This window comes from Elgaria multicarinata, chromosome 9 (genome assembly GCF_023053635.1).
Source record: "Elgaria multicarinata webbii isolate HBS135686 ecotype San Diego chromosome 9, rElgMul1.1.pri, whole genome shotgun sequence".
Lineage (NCBI taxonomy): Eukaryota > Metazoa > Chordata > Lepidosauria > Squamata > Anguidae > Elgaria > Elgaria multicarinata.
The window spans coordinates 90,442,030-90,465,793 of NC_086179.1; the positions used below are offsets into that span (position 1 = coordinate 90,442,030).

At 43.9% G+C, this 23,764-nt stretch overlaps 2 protein-coding genes across 2 annotated transcripts in view; one reads left to right on the plus strand and one right to left on the minus strand.

The window, feature by feature from the left end:
• Window positions 1–23,764, minus strand: part of LOC134403819 (uncharacterized) — a 537,248-nt gene that overhangs the window by 323,731 nt on the left and 189,753 nt on the right. The window lies entirely within an intron of this gene.
• Window positions 1–23,764, plus strand: part of SEMA3E (semaphorin 3E) — a 248,335-nt gene that overhangs the window by 120,773 nt on the left and 103,798 nt on the right. Inside the window, exon 2 of the mRNA XM_063134310.1 lies at window positions 17,291–17,451. Within this exon, the coding sequence (XP_062990380.1) occupies window positions 17,291–17,451 (161 nt within the window). The remainder of the gene's footprint in view (window positions 1–17,290; window positions 17,452–23,764) is intronic.

Consider the following 23,764-nt stretch of genomic DNA (forward strand, 5'->3'; position numbering starts at 1 on the left):
GGCAGGAAGCCTAGCGGTCAAGTGTGCTGCCTGAAATGACAAACTCTCACCTGTGCCTGCTAACTAAACAAGCTATATATTAATTAAAGTACATGTATTGGAAAATCTCTGTTCTTAGAGCCTTCAAAACAGGTAGGCAGCTGGTGGGGTTCGCTTCTTTGAGTGTGTGAAGTGGATAAAGAACGGCTGCAGGAAATACTTAACAGATCTAAGTTTTGATAGGAAATACAAAGGAAGCCAGCCTTGGCCAACTTCCACCAAAAGCCCGATGGTTCTTTCGTTTGTTCTCTTAAGAAGGCTTGAAGTTGTGTAATGTTGAGTTTGTAATTCAAGATCATGGACTCCAAGTATTTGAAATTGGGTTGTAGCCTATCCTCCACACCCACAAAGCTTCTAGAATTAAATAGGAATCTTGTTTTGGAGTATGTTGCTGATGCATTTAGTTGTCTGTGGCCTCCTTCCACCAGTAATTTGATGGGGCAACTGACATACCCAGTTGATTTGGTATTTTATTGCATCATAATTGTATGCAGGTAAGAGCAGTCCAGGGGGTTATTCCCTTTTATCCTCACAAATACACCTATGAGATTGGGCAAGGCATTCTACCCCAACCTCACACCCTACGGATGTTTGGACTGCAACTCCCATCATTCTCAGGCCCATCATCTCCCGACAGCATGACCATGCTGCCTGGGAATGATGGGAGTTGTAGTCCAACACATCTAGAGGGCATCAGCTTGGAGAAAGCTAGCTTAGGTCTTTGAAAAGCTGATTATGCTTACTTCTCTTGCAGTACTACTGACATATTACTAAATTCTGTTTTCCGCGTGGGTGTACTTACAGCAGGAGGCCGCACACCATGCTGCAGACATTCCTTCAGAGCCATAATTTTAAAGTGTGTTTCCCCTAGTCCATACTTAAGGAAAATTGTAATGTGATTTTGCAGATGAGACCTTTCAGGTATGCAAGTGGCTCCAAAAATGAGTCATGCCTAACAATTCTCTTATTAAAGTTGAGACAATCGACAACTACATATCACAGAAGATCAGTGGTACCCAGGCGTCAAATCCTGGGGACTTTGGAAAAACTACACTCAAAATATATACTTTTTAAATCCAAATTTTGGATAGGGCAAGTATTTAAGATGAGGGGGGAGCTTGAAATGAAAGCCTTAGGTAGACCTACCTCATAGCCTGCGACGGAGGAGGGAAGATCTCGCGTTGTGATTAATGTGAGATCCCTCCTCCGTTTACATGTGAAGTGCGACGACCTCAGGAGGAGAGGCATCGCGCCCGCCTTTTTTAAAAAAAGAGGAAGGAGCGCCTGAACACTCATGCACAAAAGGCAAGTCTTTTTTAAAGTTTTAATTACTTTTCCCACCCCCCTCACCCTACCCCCATGACCATCATTACAGCCTCCCTTCATGCTGCCCTGAAATTGGTGCTACTCATGTTCTGGCTAGTGGCCTCTTAGTGGGGAGAAACTCTGGCAACTGCTCTCGGATGGCTCTATGACTCCGACCCTCCGACCCTATTTGTAGGAACAAAGCAGAGGGGGGAAAACAGAATGGAAAGTAAAAGAATTAAAAAGAAAACATTTGAAGAGGAAAAATTGGTGTGATTTTGTGTTGTTTGTGCAATCCCAAGTCATCCAAGCCTTTGTTTTCACCTTTAGAAATGGGTTAATGATGATAAACCTCTTTGGGACATTGAGAAAATGCTTGATAGCCAATATAGAACACTGATTAACTACAGTGCTCACTAGGAAGTCTTGGCCCAGTCAGTTAACCCTCAGTCTGATGTCTTCGGAGGTAGGCTGTTATGAGAACAAATGAGACTGGGATATCGAGTAATACACAACGAGTCTTCAGATGGCATGGCACTGGGGCAGCCACAGGAGAACTCTGTCTACTCCATCGTTCCTACCTATCCATGTGGGTGTGCTTTCTTGAAACCCAGCTTTCTTCCATCCACCTAAGGCTGTCCGCTCTCCTCTGTGGACCCAACAGGCAAATTTGGAGCCCAGATTCCTATGGAAACATGCAACAAAGAATGAAGGGCTGTTAAGGAATTTGTGCTTAATCCAGTGCCGCATAAAGATTAAGCAACAAATGGATCGTACAATGTAAACTCCTTTATCTGGCCGGTGGAAATGCAAGTGGAGGAAGCTAACTGATTTGACTGGATTTCGCACATCTAAAATTCCTGCTGATACTTGCAGAAGGCCTGAACGTGCAAAGGAGGCCCGATTGGGACATTACATAACACTATAGTAATTCCTATCAACTGGCACATTTTGCAGGCTGCTTGAGATAGGAAACACTTGGCCGTATCCCACACAAATCAGTAAATCCCTGCATATTGGAATGAGTGGCACTTGGCCAGTCGTTACGCCAGCTGAAGATCCTGTCCTTCACTGTTTCTGTCAACTCTGTGAGTCAAAAACAAATCTCCCTTACAGAGGAAGAATAGGACCTGGTGGAGGCAAGAACTCTCGCCTTTACGACATAATTTATTAACTGTTTCTGTGTGCTGACTTTGGACTCCAATTTTTCATTGTCAGTTCTGCAAAGGTTGCGCCGATGTGCCATACCCCCCTCCCCCAATTGAACTGCATATTCCATGAGTGTTCACACCGCCATGAGAAGTGTGGTCATGGAAGAGAAAACCCCACTGCGAAATCCATGGATTGTCTGATGCCACCTTAACAACGAAAGTCACACGAAAGTTGGTCTTCTTTTTCCTTCCGAACTTCTGTCTCGCCCCCTTCTCCTCCCCACCCCACCACTACTCCCCCTTCAGTATAGTGCTGCTTTGTGTTGTTATTTCTTAAGATTTTTTTGGGGGGGGGGCAGGTTCACGGTAGCTTTCCATGAACTGCCAGTCACATGCCACCCTAGCCTGAATTGAAAGCCCAACGCAACTCTTCTGAGATAAATTGCTCCTATCCATTTTTTTTTCTCAAAGGAAATTCAATTTAGCCGTCATTCTGTACTCTCACCTTCCCTCCCCCTCCATCTTACTCGGCCTCTTCATTTTAAATGGAAGAAGCAGATTCTTTTTCTGTCAAAACACCGTAGGAAGAATTCCGCTCTGTCTCAACCGGTAATAGGCGTGTGCTGACTGGTGCACCTTAATAAACCTGCATCCCCAAGGACCTGCCTGTCTGTGGTTGATCAGAAGAGTGCACTGCTTTATTCGAACCACGTGTACTTTCTAAATCATAATGAGATGTACATTCTGTGTTTTAAGTTATTAAAGTTATATTTAATTTGATAGCTATCATAAAATATGATAGGATTATTTTCTTGGCTCGTGTCACCCCGCTTCTAAAATCCTTCCTATCTCTTGTAGAATCCAATACGAGCTTCTTCTTACTTTTAAAGCCTGTCATGATCTGGCTCCTCCCTACCTTTCGTGCCTTATTTCACTCCATCGCCCTGCTCGTGCCCTCCGCTCCAATAACACCATGTCTCTTACCTGGCCAAGGGTTTCCACATCTCTCGCTCGTCTTCGCCCGTTCTCGCTCGCTGCCCCCGAGGCCCGGAATTCTCCTCCAGTGCATTTGCGGACCACGACGCCAATTTCTGTTTTTAAATCTCGCTTGAAAACATTTCTTTTCTCGAAAGCTTTTTAACCATAGAGTGGTCATACTAGTCTATATTTAGCTTTAATGTCCCCTACCCCTATTGGTTTTTCCCCTCCCTCCCCTGTCTGTTATGGTGATTTTAGATTGTAAGCCATAGGGCAGATTGTCTTGTTTTGTTTTATTCTGTAAAGCGCCATGAAAATTGATGGTGCTTTATAAATAAATAAATATTCTTAAGCACACCAGTAACAAATAGAACGAGCAATGTATAGTTCCACATTCCCCTGAGTGTAAGAAAGGCCTTTGTTAGGGACAGTTTCTTTGGGAGACAAGAACATTGCATAGGAATGCAAAAGAGATTTGTTGGGTTTGTAAATCTATGGGCTCAACTATACCAAGCAGGATATTCCATTATGAAAGTGGTACAAAAGCAGTATATAAAAGGAAGGAGCTACACTGCTGCTTTATAGCGGTATTGAATTCACTGACAACTGTTGGGGCCCATTGACACATACCACATACCGCTTTGCTTTCATAGTGTTATATCCTGCTTGGTGTAGATGTGTCCTGGGCCCCAACAGTTGCCAGTGGACTTCAGTACCACTCTAAAGCAGTAGTGTCGATCCTGCAGTGCACTTCAATATCACTGTAAAGCAGTAGTGTCGATCCTGCAGTGCACTTCAATACCACTATAAAGCAGTAGTGTGGCTCCTGCCTTTTATATACCACTTTCATAATGGAATATCCTGCTTGGTGTAGATGAGCCCTCTATGAGGTTACCCAGGTTCCACCTCACAGAACCAAGCATGAACTCAAATGCAATTCACACAAGCAGAAATCCACATATTTACAAGATTGTGGTCAATATCACGCCCCCCCCCCAAAAAAAATGCATTCCAAAGAACATACATTTGCAAAAAGCACTTAAAATGCATACCTTTGAAAATAAAATATACACAAACATGCTTTATTTAATGGGAGAGAAATACTCTAGAATCAAAGGCCTATAGCTGTGTATCAAAATAACTGCTGTTCTGCTCTGATCTCTACAAATAGTATGCAATTAAAACCGAGCAAGGCTTCTCCTTATCATCCAACCGAACTCTACGTGTCCTTCACTGACTACATTCAAAACTGTCAAACTATATACTTTATCCACCTCCTTCCACCAAAGCAGGTAGTGCATTTCAGTAGCTGGTAGCCATTAGCCATTGAGGTTAAGAAAGCACTTCATTTTCCAAACTGCACAAAATACTTAAGAGAAGTGATTTTGCAATTGAAAAAGGGTGCCTGCAACTGCATACTTTAAAAAAACCACCACTGTGGAATTGGCTTACCTTGCATGCAACATTGAGGTCCAGTTTTCAAGTTGCAATGGGCTACTCAAACCTATCACATTGGAACAATTGTAGTACTAAAATCTGTTTTAAGTCACATTTATATTTGTGCTGAAATCCCGCCATATGAAGCTTGTTATTCCATTGGCTCTACTGGCTCAAATCTCCTTGAAATTTTGAGAGGTTGTCAGAGTTGACCATGAACATTTGCAAAATGAAGTCATGCAGCCATCAGGTTCTTCCTGCACACGATTTAGGCCGTTGCTAGACGGGGAGTTAGCCCGGTGTGAGGCCCGGTTTCCCTGCTGTGCATCCAGATGACGCACAGGGGATCCCGGGGTCAGGCCAGGCTAAGTCCTCCCTTGACCTGGGATAAGCGGATGCACTTATGGCCCGTCTTTTCCCCAGCCCCGAGCTGAGCAGGGTCCGTGGCTTTTCCCAGCCGCTCGCTTACTCGCGAGTAGCCGGGAGAAGCCACGCACTGGCAACAGCATTCCATAGGAGCACTGTGCCCATCAGGCCAGGGGGGGAATCACGGACGGGGGGCGCAGAGGGGGCATCGGACACAACAAGTGGGCAGGGGCGGGCATGGCGAGTGGGGACATGACGAGTGGGCAAGGAGCGGGCATGGCGAGCAGGGGGAGGACGAGTGAGCGAGAGGGCAGGGGGGCATCAGACATTGTGGGGGGGGGGGAAATCAGGGGCAGGGGGAGCAGGGAACCCTTTATTTTTAAAAAAAAAAACAGCCTTACCTCTTCCGTTGGTGCACTCCTGCACACATGGCCCTTTAAGTTAAAAAAAAATGCCGGACGCGACGGGGCTTTCCCTTACCCTGTCGCGTGTTACGTGTGGAAAAGGGCGACGGCACACACTAGCTGTAGCGCGCTGTCGCCCCTACTCCCCACCGGATTATCAGGTAGGTCTAGCAAGGCCCTTAGTTTGCTCAAGCATTTCAAAATAATAAAGAAACCTCCCATATCGACACAGATTATTCCCAATCTCAAAGGCTTAAATTATTAGGATGAAGAAAAAAACAACTAACAACATTAGGCCGTTTGCTTTTTGTCACATGTGAAGGAACCGCTAGGCTAAGCTGGCCTTTTCTTGTTTTTTTAGAGTGAAGACAAAACCATCACTGAATCCCAGGCTGTAACATTCGACCAGGTCTTGGAACTGGAAACAATGGGCTAGTTGACACATCTATGATCGTTACTAGATAACTGTAACATCAAGTGCTGATTTGATGCTACAGTGAATGGCCCATCATAGATATATGTCAGGGAGAACATCCATATATCTAACATCACTTCAAAGAAAACACAGTGCTTTTCATTGGAGTCAGTTCCCGCAGTCAGATGTGGGTCATCAAGTAATAGGTATTTATATCTAGGGCCGGTGCCAGACTATTTTGCACCCTAGGCAAGGTGAGCTACTTTCACACACACACACACACATACCAACTTTGATTTTTAAGAAGAGATGTTTCCTGGAAAAAATAAGAAGCACAAAATTTGAAACTGCTAAATTTGTTTTAGAGTGCAAGAAATACGTCATGCCAATTATAGCAAACAAATTGGAAAGGAATGTCTATGGTTTATTTAATAGGAATATCACCTCCAAATCATCCCCCCCCCAACTCACACACGCATGCGCACACACACACTCAGCATCACTCACTCCAAACAAACACACGCATGAACACATGCATTCACTCAAAGACCCCATGCTCCCCATTCACCCATACATTCTCTCTCTCTTACGGGCGCGTTCCGGAAGTCCGAACGTGGATCCCCCACCCCCAACCCAGCGTCCCTGGCTTCGCTTTGGCTGGGTGGGTGCGGGGCGCCATCTCGCCCACCCAGGCCCAGCTGAATCCTCGAGCCGGGCTGGCTCACAGCCAACGCGCGTGAGTGCTGCGCTGCGCCTGGCGCCCCTTTTAGCTTGGAGCTCTAGGCGGCCGCCTGAGTGGCCTCTATGGTAGCACCGGGCCTGTTTATATCTGAATCCATGATAGCGCTGACAATGCTTGATGTGAAGGCAGTTAACTTGATGGAGCAGCCATCAAGGATGCCACTCTAATTGAATTGGACATAATGCCCAAATGGTGTATTTAGAACAGAACTCTTCCTCATTCTTGTAGATTTGGAAATTACATAAAGGGTTAGGAGTAAGTGTTTCAGGCCTATTTTGTAGATACTCCTGCATGTCTCCCCATCACTCAGTGGTCCCTTAGCGGAAAGGCCATATAGCTCAGTGGCAGAACAAAGAGGACGAAGGTCTCAAGTTCAGTTTGCACCTCCAGTTAAAAAGATTGTGGGGCCAAACTCATGTTGCATTAATTACGTAATGGAGGCTTGTCTTTTTAGTCTTGTGCTTGGCCTTTTTTCAGGTTGGGACCATGGCACCCTGGGAGGGGGAGGTTAAAAATGGGTGGGATTAAATTCATCCCTCCCCTCTTAGAGCACTGTTATCCCATTCTGAATCGGAGCCACGTGTGTTGACATGAGAATAAAGCTTCAGCTCCATGCTCCACAATTGGTGTAAATGTAGTTGGGCTGTTAGATAACAGGTTTGGGACGGAACTCAGGCTGATACCCTGGAAAGCCACTGCCAGTCAGAACGGACAGCACTGGGCTATATGGACCAAGTGTCTGACTCAGTTCTAATGCAGCTTCATGTGCTTTCTTTCAGACAGTCCCCCAAATCGTCTTTCGCTTCTTTAATTTATTTGTGTGACACCTCCTCAGTCGCACAAGTCCAATCCAGCTACGCAGCTGACATCAAGTACGCTGCTGAAAATGAGACTGTCTACCCATATGTTCATATCTAGGAATTTTGATTTGGCAGGACAATAGAATTCTCTACAATCCAGCCTGAAAGTATTTAACCAGTCAAGTCTGTGGAGATGATGAGTTGTCTACGTGATCATATCCAATTTTCTGAAATGCAAAAAAGGCCGCCGTGGCAGGGGATGCTTTACGTCCTTTCTTCTTCTTTCTTAATGGCCTTTTCAAGTTTGCAGCTTTGGTTAACATTTTATTGGGAGCTCTCTTCCAAAACTGAAAGAAGATTGAAAAGGGATATGCGAGAACTTGTTTGTTCGAATATTAGATTATGGGTTTTATTAGATTATAATTACCAGTTTATTATTGAATTAGTTGATTTGAATGGGCACTTGTTTATTTGTTTGGAGAGGAGCATATTCCACAGGCTAAATTGTAAAACCTGAAGCTATATAAGTTGCTTAATGATTATATGGAGTTTCCCACCTACAGCCCCTTTCCATGGAAACTCCACTCTCCCGGTGGAAATCTGGGAGGGGAAGCAAATGCCATAATTCTTTGTGATCATGAACTCTGGTTTCAGTAGGATTATAGTAAGAATCCCTGCCATAGATCTTGGCAGGTTTGTTATGTTTTATATTTCCATTGTTAAGATCTAAAAACAGATCAGTTTCAATGACACCAGCTGAATTTGATATGTGTTCACAGCATAAACCCAGTACTTATAGGAGATGACAGAGGAAAAATTAGGAGAATAATTTCAGTCATACAGAACCCCTTAAAGATCTAGACAGGCTGTAACCAATTTTACAGTGTAGATGCGTCTCATGTTTTTATAGCCTTTTGGATTCTGTGCAGTAATGGCAACCAGATCCAAATTAGAAGGGGAAATATAAACCACTCTATCTTGCTTGTCTTCAGGATGGCTCCAGTACATCACAAGCTAGTGTGTGGATAAATATCTGTACTTCATGAAGCACTTAACCTACCACAAGTACAATAAGCACCCTATTTAATTTCAGATGTTGTCTTGTCTTTATGAATTACCGTTCACTTCTGTACCTCTGATTTATGGGATGGAATACTTTAAAATAAGGCACACCTCTGAACAATAATTCACTGTCTTGGACAAGTTAGCTTGAGCAAATTTTTAACTTTGTTGGCAGCACCCACAACAGCCCCCTCTGTGTGTGTGTGTGTGTGTCTCTCTCTCTCTGCTGCTGTTTGCCCGGCTACTTACATTACTAATATTATTAATATTGTGTCATTAATAACAAACAAATGAACCATGAGGCAGCACTCATTTGACTATTTTGCTGCAGTCCATTTAAAATGTGTCATAGCCAAGGCTGAGACCACTCTGGGAATGACCCATGGATGGAGTGACCATATGAAAAGGAGGACAGAGCTCCTGTATCTTTAATAGTTGCGTAGAAAAGGGAATTTCATCAGGTGCCACTCAATTATTATTTATTACGGTCGCAGGCCAGCAAAACCAATATAAAACATACAAAGGATAGATAAATAGTGACATAAAAACAAAATACAGCTTTGTGAAGTTCCTTCTCTCAGGAGGATTGCAACTTTATTTTTCCAATTTGCATTGAGGTCATAAGAAACTTAGGCCGTAGCTAGACCTAAGGTTTATCCCAGGAGCATCCCGGGTTCATCCCTGCCTGAGCACTGGATGCCCTGTGTGGCACTTAGATGAACAGGTTTGACCCCAGGACAATCCAGGGATAAACCTTAGGTCTAGCTACAGCCTTTGAGACCGTTTAAGTAATATGGGAGGACACGTCCCTTAAACAAATTAATACCAAGGTTGTGGGTTTACAAAGGCTGTTAATAGTGGAAAGATTAACTTCTTTCTGCATTCCTCATACATGTTACAATGCAAAATGACATGTTCGACAGATTCTATTGTTCCAGAGCCACAGGGTCAGATCCGTTCATTACCTGGGATTTTACTAAATCGTCCTTCCAGTAATGCTGATGGCAACACATTAAAGCGAGCAAGGGTCAATGTATCTTTAACAGTTGTATAGAAAAGGGAATTTCAGCAGTTGTCATTTGGATGCATGCAGTACCTGGGAAAAAATCCCTCTTCATCACAACAGTTAAAGCTGCAGGAGCCCTGCGCTTTTTTGTACCTGGTCACTCCAGTATGGAGCCTCGTGTGGCGCACAGTGGTAAGTGGCAGTTACTGCAGCCGGAACTCTCCCCACGGCCTGAGTTCGATCCCAGTGGAAGCTGGTTCTCAGGCAGTTGGCTCAGGGCGACTCAGCCTTCCATCCTTCCAAGGTTGGTAAAATGAGTACCCAGCTAGCTGGGGGAAAGGTAACCGTGACTGGGGAAGGCAATGGCAAACCACCGCGCTACAAAGTCTGCCAAGAAAACGTCAGCGAAAGCAGGCATCCCTCTAGGAGTCAGCAATGACTCAAGTGCTTGCACGAGAGGTTCCTTTCCTTTCCTTCACTCCAGTATAGCTCCTGCAGCTTTAACTGTTGTGATGAAGAGGGAGTTTCACCTGGTGCTGCATGCATACAAATAGCACCTGCTGAAATTCCCTTTTCTATGCAACTGTTAAAGATACAGGAGCCCTGTCCTCCTTTCCACATGGTCACCCTACCCATGGGCAGGAATGATGATGGGGTTGCTTCCCATGCCAGTGCTGGCAGTATCTTAGGCAGGGCCTCTCAGTGGTGGAAAAGCCAGTAGCCATAGGGGTGTGTCCGAATTGAGGTGACCATTGAGTAGGGATCCAGAGGGGGATCCAGTTGTAGTGGGAATGGTTCTCCAGCTGCCCTCCAGCTGCTCTGCTCCAGCAGCAGGAGCAAAAAGGAGGAAGGCTAATATCGCCCCTCCTCCAGCCAGTGTCATACAAAGCCCCACCAATGCTGGGGCTCGGGGAGCATCTCTTCATTCCCACCACCAGCAGCAATGGCTCTCCTGCGGTCAGGCAAGCTGAACACAGAGTAGGGCATCGCTGTCTACAGTGTTTAATGAATGAATGAATGAATGAATGAATGTAATGTCCTTTATGACTGAGTATTCAATACAGTAAATGTTCACCTTAAAAATATATTTTAACCTGTGTTCATACCCTAATGAAATGTGCTGCGCATGCCTGTGCCAGTAGCATTTGTGGGGTGTTTTTTTTATCGAAATGTCACTGGTGCAATCTTTGGCAACTCCAAGTAGGATTAGGAAATACCACTGCTTGAAACACTGGACAGCCATTGCCAGTCAATGTAATTAGTATTGAGTTAATAGGATTGACGGTGTGATTTGGTCCAAGGCAGCTTCCTATCAGGGCCAGCATCAGCTCCTGGCATCTTAAGAACATAATAAGCACCGTGCTGGATTATACCAAGGGTCCATCTAGTCCAGCACTCTGTTCACACAGTGGCCAACCAGCTGTCAACTGGAAACCCACAAGCAGGAAGTGAGTGCAACAATACCCTCCCGCCCTTGTTCCTCATCAACTGGTGAGCCAGTGTGGCGTAGTGGCTAAAGTGTTGGACTAGGAGTCGGGAGATCTGGGTTCTAGTCCCCACTCAGCCATGGAAACCCACTGGGTGACTTTGGGCCAGTCACAGGCTCTCAGCCGAACCCACCTCACAGGGTTGTTGTTGTGAGGATAAAATGGAGAGGAGGAGGATTATGTATGCCACCCTGGGTTCCTTGGAGGAAAAATATAAATGCAATAAATAAATAAACAAACAAACAAACAGGTGAACATAGGCTTACTGCCTCTGATCCTGGAGGTAGCACATAGCCATCAGGGCTAGTAGCTGAGGAGCTGCTGGGTCCAAAGCACCTTGGAAGGGCTCCCCAGTGACACCTGTCCTGCCCCCCACGCTTTCTGGCCTGAGCAGCCCAGTGATCCCAGCAGTTTTGCTTTCTCAGAATGCCCCCAACATAGCATCTACCTGAAGCATTGTGGGAAATTTAAATGGTGGTCCCCCAGCCACCCTGCAGTGCTTCACGTGCTGCTGCCAGGTAAGCTTGACATGGCCCACCAATTCAGGAAGGGCCCTACTGGCGCTACTTCTTATGCTTCCGTGATGTGGGAAATGATCCCATCACTGCAGCCATGGTCCATCATTGTATTGCTTTACCAACACGGCCAGAGCAGCCTGAGATTGGACCATACTATCCCTAGTGGTTCTGAAGCTGCAAAAGCTACCTTTGAATTGAGCCTCTGTCATTCATTGTGGTGTGATATCAACAGTAGCTCCCTCAATCTGGTGCCTTCCAAATGTGTTCGACTACAACTTTCATCATCCCCAGGCAATTTGGCCATTGAGCATGTTAGGAGTTGTAGTATCCAACATATCCAGAGGGAACCAGATTGGGAAAGGCTGATCTCATAGAATCATCGAATAGCAGAGTTGGAAGGGGCCTATAAGGCCATCGAGTCCAACCCCCTGCTCAATGCAGGAATCCACCCTAAAGCATCCCTGACAGATGGTTGTCCAGCTGCCTCTTGAAGGTCTCTAGTGTGATCATCATGTGACTGAGTCTCCATGTCTTCTTCCATGGTTTCCAGCAACATGAAATAGGAGCATCGAGATTCAGGTCCTAACTACATGTTATGCTAAATGGGTCCCTTCTCATGACTGTAGGTTCCTTTTTGTTTATTTAACAGTAAGCCGGGGCTGATTTTTATGAGGATCACAACACACAAAGAGGGGAGGATTTACCTTCCGCTCCCCTCCCACGATGTGGTGCAATGCTGCAATGACCCATAGGAAAATGGTTCCCATTGGTGCCAATTGGATCTTTTTCTCTCTCACTAATTAGGGAGAAAGGCTTTTTTTAATGAGATTGTGGCGTGCGTGTGTGTACGATAAAATCTCCCTTCCCCATTCAAATCAAGACCACCCCGAACAGTCAGGAGCAGTCAGGTCCTGGTCCAAGACATTTTCTGAGGTGAAAGACAAAATCACCCCCTCCCCCGCAATCCCATTCTATGTACAGAAACTGACTGGGCTGGACCATCAACACTGGTGATGGCACAGTGTTCTCCATAACAGCTGGGTTCAGCAGGAAAGTTTAGGGGATGCAGAGCAGGCTGTGTGGCCTCCAAGAAGGTCCAGGGCAGCTCAGGACAAATAATTGGGGGAGTTGCTGCCACTGTCCTGCCCCCTGCCCAGCATTTGCTGCCTGAGGCAGCTGCTTCACTCTGCCTCATGGTAGTGTTTGCCCTGGACACGCTGGAGGGTTAAACCGCTCATTCATGTGAGCAACTGAAGTTAGTTTGCCACTTCACTGCAAGAAGTAATCCATCCCTCATCCTGCCCAGCTGGGTGTTCATATGGAATAAACAGGTTTTTCCCCCAGAAATCAAATGCGAGAGCTGCAGACACATGGCTGTATAAAAGGGTTGCATTTTAACTGGTGCGCTTTAACTCAAGAAACAGAGACTTAGCAGGTTCCTCTGTACTCTGTGCACTTGAGATTCACCAAGGAAATATTATTGCCTCTTCAGGCTAAATTTCTCTAAACATACCTTTATTGACGGAATTACTGGGAATGCTGATCTTTTTGTATACTTCTCTGTGCCTAAAATTGCATAAGTATTTTCTAAAAGTACATATTGTATCTTATAGAAAAACTTTTTTTTTCATCTGTCTTTAAAATTATGTGATATGTTCAGGCAAGCTTCAAAAGGTTCAGTGGCTACAATGCGAGTTAACGAAGGGGATTTATTTATTTATTTATTGCATTTTTATACCGCCCAATAGCCGACGCTCCCTGGGAAGTTCACAAAAATTAAAAACATTCAAAGTATTAAACAAATAGTATAAAAACATGATATAAAGTATAATATAAACCTTTCCACATAGACCTTTACACATTTTTAAAACTGATTCAGTGGGATTTCATCATTATTATCTTTTAATGGATTTGAGTCGTTACCTCATAATCCGCCAACATCCCAAACACTTTCTGCCTCCCCCCCCCTCTTTACACCTGTCTACTTTTCTCATAAAGAAGGAGAGTGAGGATATTTTTAAATTCACTTCTCTACCAGGTACCAAGAAATCAAGACAAATTAAATTCCTGGGTAGCCTGCCAACTTCCTGACAAATCTTCCCAGGTTTAAGAAATCTGTTTGGAAACCCATCTGAAAGTCTTTTGCTACATTGATAGCTGAAGACATGAGATGCAATTCAGGTAGTCTGCTCACGTTACATGAACGTTGTAGATTATTACTTTATACAGTTTAGTATATTATTGTTTGGAACATATGGTAACCTGGATAGTTATTTCATAAGGAAATCTTGAAAGGGGTTCCTAGCAGATTTGATGGGCTCAAAATGCCAGTCATCAGTGTCCCACATCTGGAAAGCATCTTCTCCGACAGAATGCTCCACATAATTGAGTGAGATTGAAGAAGATTTCAGAAGAGACTAGAGAAGGTGTGAAATAGGTCTGTTTGGCTCTCAAGATGCACTGTGCAAAACCTTTCAATTGTCTATCTGTAAGAAATTTCTTCATGACTCTGAATGTAATGCCATTTGTGTCTGAATATTTATTCATTATCTGCTATGTTCACAATGGGTTAGGGTAGTGATAAGAGAAACTGTCAGTTTTGCTTCTTCCATATTCATCCCCCCAAAAATCAAGTTCTTCCTCGCCAGATATGCAGTTAAGAATTTTGGTAAATTCTTATCAGATTTCAAATGGAACAAAATTCTCACCCATCTAAACCTTCCAAATTCAGTAAGAACGTTTAAACTTTGCATGGAAAGGACTATGATGTACCTGCCTGTCATAGAGCTGTTAAAGATGAGAAGGCTGTCAGAAAAAAAAATGAGGTGGCAACCCTAATTTGGCATCACAAACAAGTTTGAACACAAAGGGATTGAAACCCAGACTTTTAAGAGCAAAGCACTCAAAGCCCTGTGCCTGGATGTGCAAATCCATCAGTTTTTATTTTCTCCACATTTGATTTATTCATTTATTTTTAAGAAAAAAATATTTATCCTTAAGTTCTTTTTATCCCAAATATGGCAAACTTTGTGAATTTTGGTAAATTCTTTTCAAAACTGAACTGAAACAAAATGCTTACCCATCCTTCATTTGGGTGCATTCTGCTGGTAAATATAGTAATTTGAGAGGTTTTGTATCACATGAGTTAAGTAGTTGAACTGGATCAACTTGGGGACTTCCTAGACGAGGGTTTAGCCTGGTGTGAGGCCCGGGCTCCCTGCTGTGCATTCAGATGATGCACAGGGGATCCTGGGGTCAGGCCAGGCTAAACCCTCCCTTGACCCGGGAGAACAGGATCCACTTGTGGCCAGGATTTTCCGCAGCCCCGGGCTGAGGAAACTCTAGCTGGTTCCACAGCTTTTCCCGGCTGCTTGCTTACTCACGCGTAGAGCGGAGAAGCCGTGCACTGGGCACAGCACTCCATAGGAGCACTGTGCCCATCGGGCCAGGGGTGAGGGAATCGGGGGGTTGGGGAGAGATGGGAGCGGGGGAGAGAGCAGACCTGGCAGGAGAGATGGGGGGGGAGAGCAGAGCCAGGGGTGGGAGACCGCGGCCAGGGCGGTGATGGAGGGGGCATCAGACATGGCGAGCGGGGGTGGCAAGTGGACAGGAGAGCGAGCGGACGGATGGGCGACCAAGAGGGCAAGCGGGGGGTGAACGAGGGGGCATCAGACATTGTGGGGGGAATCAGGGGCAGGGGGAGCGGGGAACCCTTTATTTTTTAAAAAAAACAACTTACCTTTTTGTTGGTGCACTCCTGCGCACATGGCCCCTTTAACTTTTTTTTAAAAAAAATGGAGGACGCGACGGGGCTTTCCTTTCCCTGTCGCATCTGACGTGTGCAAAGGAGCGACAGCCCGCACTACTTCTAGCGTGGGCTGGCTGCTCCTCCCACATGGATTCTGAGGTAGGTCTAGCAAGGCCCTTGGAGACCAACTTCCTTTGGACAATCTTATAAATCTTCCATAATGACTAAAATTAAAGCTTTCCAAATACACATAAAATCAAACTGTTAGACCCTTCCCTCCCCACACACAAACAAGTGCTTCAAATTAAAATCGGTTTTACTCTCACTGCAAAATATTTACCATGCTACCTTTCATGTATTTCTTGCTTTTTGAATATTCAGAAGAGTGTTTTGAAAAATGAAGATTAAGGTTTACCAGGGATTCATCATGCTGAATATTGTGAAAGTTGATATACCATCAAATGAGCTTGATTACATGATAGCAGGATTGTCAAGCCTCAACAAACACCCCATGGCTTTGATGTATATAGTGCAGATATCTGGAGGGAAGGAGCCTGCGTGCAAACAGCCTACATGTGTAAATCCTCTCCTTCCCAATATTTGTGCTGTACACATTAACATGGCAGGACACACACTGTCACATGTGTCCACACTCACACTGTCATAAATCACCAGCATTAGCAAGATAAGCAGGCTGGAAACATCAATAAACAGTCCAAGGTCAAAAGCATCCATCAGAAACCTGGTCCAGGAATTTACCAAAGAGTGGTCAGGGTCCAGTCCAAGATCAGGTTATGTTCAGGCACTGGTATGCAAGGAGGAAAGGCACAGAAGTACCACCATTGCTTCCAGCACTACTCAGGGCCTCTGCCATGTCTTATATTGGGATGTTGGTGATTAGGAATTGCTGTCAACTGTGTTGGCCTGCAGCTGTTTCCTGCCTGCTCATCACACACTCCCAGGCTCAGCTGTTCCTCCTTCCTGCTCTATCCCAAGCTGAGGCACAAGACATATGTTCATTTATTTATTTATTTATTTATTCATTCTATCTCTATTCTGCCCAGTAGCCAAAGCTCTCTGAGTGGTTCAAAAAAAAAAAAAACACACACAAAAAAACTTAAAACCACAAAAATGTTTTATTTTAAACAGAATAAAACTAAAATAAAAAAACCAAGGTAAAAGCCAGTAGAAGGGCAAAGACCTAAAAATACACAAACACAATTTTAAAAATGCAAGTATTAAAAAGCCTGGGGGAAGGATTAGGACCATAGTGGGGGGAAATTAAAGCCCCGTTACCCCGCCCCCTCTCTACCGGCTCAATTTGGAAAGGCTTCTGTGCCTACTAGATGAAAAATGTAAAAGACATCTCTGCTAGATACAGACTGAAAATGATGTCTGTTTTAGCCCTCAGAAATCTGAGAATGCCAGATTTTAGAAGAATATGCTTCTACTCCTAAAGGCGCTGAACCCATATATACTTAGACAATCTAACTGTATAGTTCTGGCATGTAGAGAAGTGAGAAAGAACGTTTGATTCACTTATTTGTTTCTCGTTTACTGTTCTTTTTCTAAAGGCAACTTTCTCTCTTTTGAAATAGAAGCTGGTTTCCCTATGTGTGTGTCTATGATATATTGAGCAGAAATATTAAACTGAAAATATCTGAATGCTGAAGAGGTTTGAAAATGATCCCCAGGTGTTCCACCAAATTAAAAGCTTGAGAAGATCTTAATATCCCAGAACCATTTACCTAATTTCCCAGGAGAATATGAGCATGGCGTCATGAACATACGGCTCTTCCATATTTATAACACAAACTCTGGTTGTATTTCAGAGCTCTGGGATTTGAACAGAACATCCGTCTTTCATAGCCCGTCTGGATACCTTGGTCTTCATGTAATGCTTCTGGATGAGTATCAAGATCGACTCTTTGTGGGAGGAAAGAACCTGGTATATTCTCTTAGCTTAGACCGAGTCAGTGAGAATTACAGAGAGGTACAGTAACTACTTATGCATTCTATAGTAATGGCAAGAAATTCTTTGTAACAACTTTCTTTCTTCTGCTCCTTATTTTTGTGGGGGATAAGTAGTCTGGATTACCAAATGTTTAGAAATGGAATGTACAGGGCACGATCCCCTGGGAGCATCATTTGAGAAAGCCCATTCCAAAAATGTCCATTTTAATGGGGCTTTGTGCAGGTCAGGTCCCTTGTAGATTAAGTTCCTAGCTTTTACCTTGAACTTGAACGTAATAGAGAACCAAAGTAATTGAAAGAGTTTGTGTGTAACACACACACACAGGCATGTGCACACACATATTCCTCTCGTTTGTTTTATTATTTGACTAATGAATAGACCCAGCTTTGTGCGGATTGAAATAGCCCTTAGTTTGACACAGTGAAGCCTTCAAGCAAACTTACACAGCTGTGCCCAGCCTGTCTGAGTGATGCCTCACCTACTGTCACCCCTAGGCACATCCCCTGCCATGGTGCACCCCTATAACTGTCCGAGGGAGAGGTCTGTCCATTCTTTCCCCTGAGGGAGGCTGCCCCAGTACAGGGAGGAGGGGCAGGCATATAACTCCATCCCTCGGCCTACTCATCTCATCTGGCCTCAAACAATATGGACTGCAAGGCTATGTACTAGTTAGGAAAGTCTGCTAACTATGGGAAACATACTGCAGGCATCAACCACATGGACATATTAAAATTAATTAAAAGTAATTTATTATTATTATTATTATTATTATTATTATTATTATTATTATTATTATTATCCCACCTTTTGCCCAATACTGGGCCTCATTATGCATTTTAATAATGAACAACCCTGAGGTTAACATCCCTCGTGTCCTCTTTCTATGCACGCTAAGTGAGCATGGGCGGACAGACAGACACAAATCTTCTTTTATTATTTTAGATGTCACTTTCAGTGTATAGAGTTCTTCATGGATTCTTTTGACTCTGCTGTAAGTTTGGTCACCTGGCTGACACTGTTCTATCCTGAAAGAATGATGGCTTTGGTGACATCCTTCAACTATTAAGTGGGGATAGAGAAACGGTTTTGTTTGGGGGCTAGGGATTGGTTTGGACCATGACCACTCCCACAGAGCTGACCATGATGTGGTGACAACAAGGTCCTTCTGCACCAAATAATGTGCGGATAGCAATATAGAACTAGCATATTTGACATTCTGATCTGATTTAACATGTCTGATGGCGTCACTCCGTCTTGTAGATTCAAGAACCTCTCTACTGGTATCTCTGTCTGCATCTTTTAGCATTCTTTGGAAAATAGCAAATCTTACATCACCCATTCACAGAGCAGGTGGGAAGGGGGGAATTCACATATTTTATGTATTATGTGTGTGTGTGTTTTTTTTAAAAAAGTATTTCCCCCTGTATTAACATTTCAAAATTTAGACATCTTTAAAGAAACATCTTTACCGGATGTCCAGTGTATACAGTTTCAGGAAAAACACGCACCTGCTGTAAACACTCAAGGTGTGCCACTATAAATGTCTCTCTATAGGAAATCTATCTCTAAAGGAAGTTAAATTTGGAGGTCCTGCAGAGGATAACGACAGAAGCACAGGGATAGTTTCATGTAAGGTATTGTTTCAGTCTGATTATGCCCACTGATAGCTTTCAGATACTGGATCACAAGGGGATGAAACGACATTTAGAAAGTAATTTGTTTTTCAGCCATTAATAGCTAGTCTGTACAATATGAGATGATACGTGGAATATTCATTGCCTGTTTCTAGGGGGAATTTAATTCCATTTGAACAGATTCTTTCAATTCATAGCTATTGTCTCGCTTCCTACCCATTGAATAGCTTATCGTTTTGCCTGAGGGCTTCAGTACAAGGAAATGATAAGCATTTGTAAAACACAACACAAAAGATATCCTGAGATGTGGATAAGGAAAGAACTCCGTAGAGAAAAGAGTCTGAATTGTTAGGGTCTCCCCACCTCCTTGGACAGTATAATGTTCCAGAGGCAGCACTACGGGATTTATTTTCCTTGAATGAGATAGAACTGGAGTCTTACAGTATCTTTTGTAAAATTGGTTTTATTTACAAATATAGAAGTAGGCCATGGTGGAAGCATATCGGCACTGCTATAAGCAGGTAGTCCAACCACTAGGCCTGCATGAGATTCCCAGAAGTCACTGCTTCAGCCCTCCAAGAATGCAACGCTTTGGCTAGCATTTCTGCTCCTTTCTGCCGCAAGACATTTAAACTGTAAATTGGCTTCAAACTGTTTCTTTACACCTATGCAATAGTTCAAGGGTATCAAGAAGCAGGAGAGAGATTTTCAGTTATCTGGAGAACATTACCTGTCATTAAATACCATTGGTGAAACATCTATCAATCATTCCAGACTATTAGGAAGCCATACGACTAACAAAGAACGGATTCTCAGCATCTGTAGCCATTTTGATTTTGGATTATTCTCATGTGTTAATCTCTTTTGGATTATTCAACGTGCTGTGCATTGGGGATTCTGGTTTTGTAAAGTCAAAGTACTGGATGGCTCACATCGGCAGGCCTGCAAATAATCATGCACTTTGAATTAGAAACAACACGTCCAAGGAACGCATCAGTGAAGCTATGGTAAATTGGCAGAAACGATTTCCCCCCCTCTTCAGGCTGTCAATTTTTAACAGGAATTACTCCAGCTGGTCTGAATACCCTGCCTCTTTTTTAGGAGTATTTGTCCCACGTGAAAAAAGGGTGAGGGAAATATGGACAACTTTGGGGCACAGGTGAATTAACAACATCCGTTGTTAAGATCATTCAAGGGAAGGCCATCCCTGGTTAAGGCTTGTTTCCTATTGTCTGATGGTGAGAAGTATGTATCCTTTAGGACTGCCAAATTCCTTGTCAATGCTTTGCAAATATGTGCCACAAAGTCAAAAAGCTGTATGGAAAACTATTCAACTCTTAATGCTTTGTTGGTGGGATTTTAAATTGTATAGTGTTTTATCCTGTGTTTTATTTCGTGTTTGTGTATAATGGCAATTTGCTAAGATACAATAAAGAACTTTTTTTGATGAAAAACTTTCAGGAGGTGGATGGGCGTACTTTGGCTGAGGGTTTCTCCTGTGGTTTTTTTTTTTTTTTACCCCTCCTATGCAAAAGAAGAGTCACTGCCACTTCAAAGAGGTAACTTAGGGCTCATCTACACCAAACAGGATATTCCACTATGAAAGTGGTATGAAAGTGGTATATAAAAGGCAGGAACCACACTACTGCTTTATAGCAGTACTGAAGTGCACTGTTGACTGTTGGGACCCATGACAAATACCGTATACTGCTTTCGTACCACTTTCATAGTATTATATCCTGCTTGGTGTAGATGTGTCCTGGGCCCCAACAGTTGTCAGCACACTTCATTACCACTATAAAACAGTAGTGTAGATCCTGCAGTGCACTTCAATATCACTTTAAAGCAGTAGTGTGGCTCCTGCCGTTTATATACCGCTTTCAGAGTAGAATGTCCTGCTTGGTGTAGATGAGCCCAGAGCTTCTCTCAACAATTATTTTGGACTGCCCTATTAGAAACAGCACTACTTTTTCAGTGGTTTCAGAAGGTGGGGTAAAAGTACACCCCACAAAATATTGGCTTAATTGAAAGGGGTGGGCACATTTGGAAAAAAAAATCAAAAGGGATGAGCTTGCTGTTCAAAACAAAGCAGCATTGTTCCCAGTGGGCCTCCCTTTCCCAAATTACAACTGAAGATTGCCATGGAGCAATCTTACCCAACCTGATGTCCTCCAAATGTTTTGGACTACAACTCCCAGGATTCTTGGCCATTGGTCATGTTGACTGGAGCCGATGGAAGTTGAAAACTTGTGGGGGGTATAGTGGGGGAAGCCTGAATTTGCACCACAGTTACAGCCTTCAAGATAGTATAGTGGTGCATAGTGAACCAGCCCCCTAATCCATAGTGAGGAATGAGGAGGGGCAGTGGCACAGGAATACTGATGGCTGCTGCTGTTATTATGAATGATCCCAGTGCAAATAAATGGCTTCTGTTTTTCAAGAATGCAGCCAGATGCCATTGCAGATGGTGTTTGGGTTAGAACCATTCCTGAAATAGAACCAGGACCTACTACACTATGGTAGATTCCATGCTCTTTCCAAAAGTAACTGGAGATCTCCAGTAAGGCTGTGCACCACCTCGACCTGAATCCCTGAATCCGAGCTGAGGTGGGCCAATTTGGCCCACCTTGGCTTGAATCCAAGGTGGTACTGGGTCAGACTGAGGAGCCTGAGGACAAAGCAGATCAGTACCGAAGCCTTGGAGTGCCTCAGGCCAATTTGGGGCAGTGCTGGGCCCCTCCCGCCTGGGAAAGCCAGCACAAGGCCAGCTGTGAGTCCAGGTGAGTTCATTGAACTCACCGGATTCACTTCTCTCTCCCTCCCCGGTCACGTCCCACCACCTCCGGGTGGGACTTTCATGTGCATCCTCTTCCCTCAGAGCCAACCCCTTTTTAAAATAGCTATATGGTTGTAAACTATGGCAGCGATAAAGAGCCATCTCCCTTAGTTTGCGGCTATACAGCTATTAAAAAAAGAGATCCCCCACAATATTACTTTTAAATTGCAGCTCAGCTTCCAGGAAAGGTAAGAGTACATGAAGGTAAGAACTGGCAGTGGCTGCCCCAGGTTTTTTTTTGGGGGGGGGGGGCGAAGGGAGTCAGGTAGGGAGTCTGGATTCCCATGGAGTCCTGGGCAGCCTTGTCCCCGGTTTTTCTGGGTTGTCTGCCACACAGCTGCGTAGTCAGCACCCAGGAACCCTGCCAAGGCTGAACTACCTTGGGGGGGGGGGGAGGAATCTCGCTTTGGCTTCGGTGCCAAGATGAGGCAGGCAAAGACTGGGGCAGCCCTAGTCAAATTGGGGGCATTTTGGAGCCTCCAAAACAGCCTCTGAGGCAAGTCGGGGTCTGTGCACCATCCTAGTCTCCAGTATAGCAGGTGAAAACTGCTGTTGCCTCTGCCTGTAGCAACAACAAAGAAGTTCCCACAGCCTGCACGAACAGGCAAAGGTGCCAAATTCCTTCTCAGGAATTACATACCTCCACTCTTTCCCATCTTACTTTCTATCCTGAGTCACCCTCCATCCACAAAAGCCACATAGCAACGGCTACCTAGGACAGATTCCTCAACACATATGGAGGGGAGGGCACCATGTCAGGGAAGGCTGCCTTAGAGGGTAGCAAGAGGAAACAAAATATATTAAAATACTACTTGGTTCCACAAGAAGATGAACTGCAGATGTTTTATGTCCTGTGAGATAAAATGTCTGCATTTACTGAATTTTGCCCTCATTCTCAAACCTCATCATATTCCAAATAGGATTGTGTATTGGTTAAAGAATGTGCAAATGACTGTTCATGTTTTTCACTGATTCATGGATTAAATCGATCCAAAGGGAGAAGAGAGTAAGAATTATATTATTATTATTATTATTATTATTATTATTATTATTATTATTGTAGTGGTAGTTGTTGTTATATATAAACAGCTTTTCAGTTTATAACAACATCCATTCAGGTGCCTTTTTGAGATATTGCAAGACATGTAAACTAACTTACAGTTTAATAAACAAAATCTACCACTTTTTATCAGAACGTAAAGCCATTTTTCATATTCCCTCTTTTTTTTCATTCGGTATTTTAGTAAAAACAACAACACAGAACCTGAATATCATAGAAAACATGGGTTGAGTGAAATGGCCTTAAAACTTTTCGCCATACCATTCATGGACAGCAAAGTGAAGAAGCATTTCAGCAACTTTTCAAGGGCTGATTTTGGGTTTGGAGGTCCAATTTGTTCATTTGTTAGCTGCCTTATAAGTCTTTCTTAAAGACAAAAAGTTGTGATATAAATGTTTCTGTAAATAAATTTCACCCTGTTCATACAGTACGCTAAACCACGGTGGTTAAGCCCTTTGAGCTAAACATTATGGCCTAACATGTGTGAACCATGACATAGGCCTTTGCTAGACCTACCAGTAAACCCGTGCCAGACGAGGGGAGACCCCGTGATGCAAGTATTGCGGGATGTCACCCTAGTCTACACATCAGGAGCAACAAGCTCAAGGAGAAACCCATTGCATCCGCCATTTTTTTTAAAGGAACGAAGCGCATGAACGCTCGTGTGCCAAGGTAAATGTTTTTTTTTTAAAAAAAAATTGGGTTTCCCCGCTCCCCCCACCCTGCCCCCGATGGGCGCGGCTCCCAGCTCTGCAGCTTTTCTCATGTGGAGCCGGGAAAAGCCGCAAAAACGGGCTACAC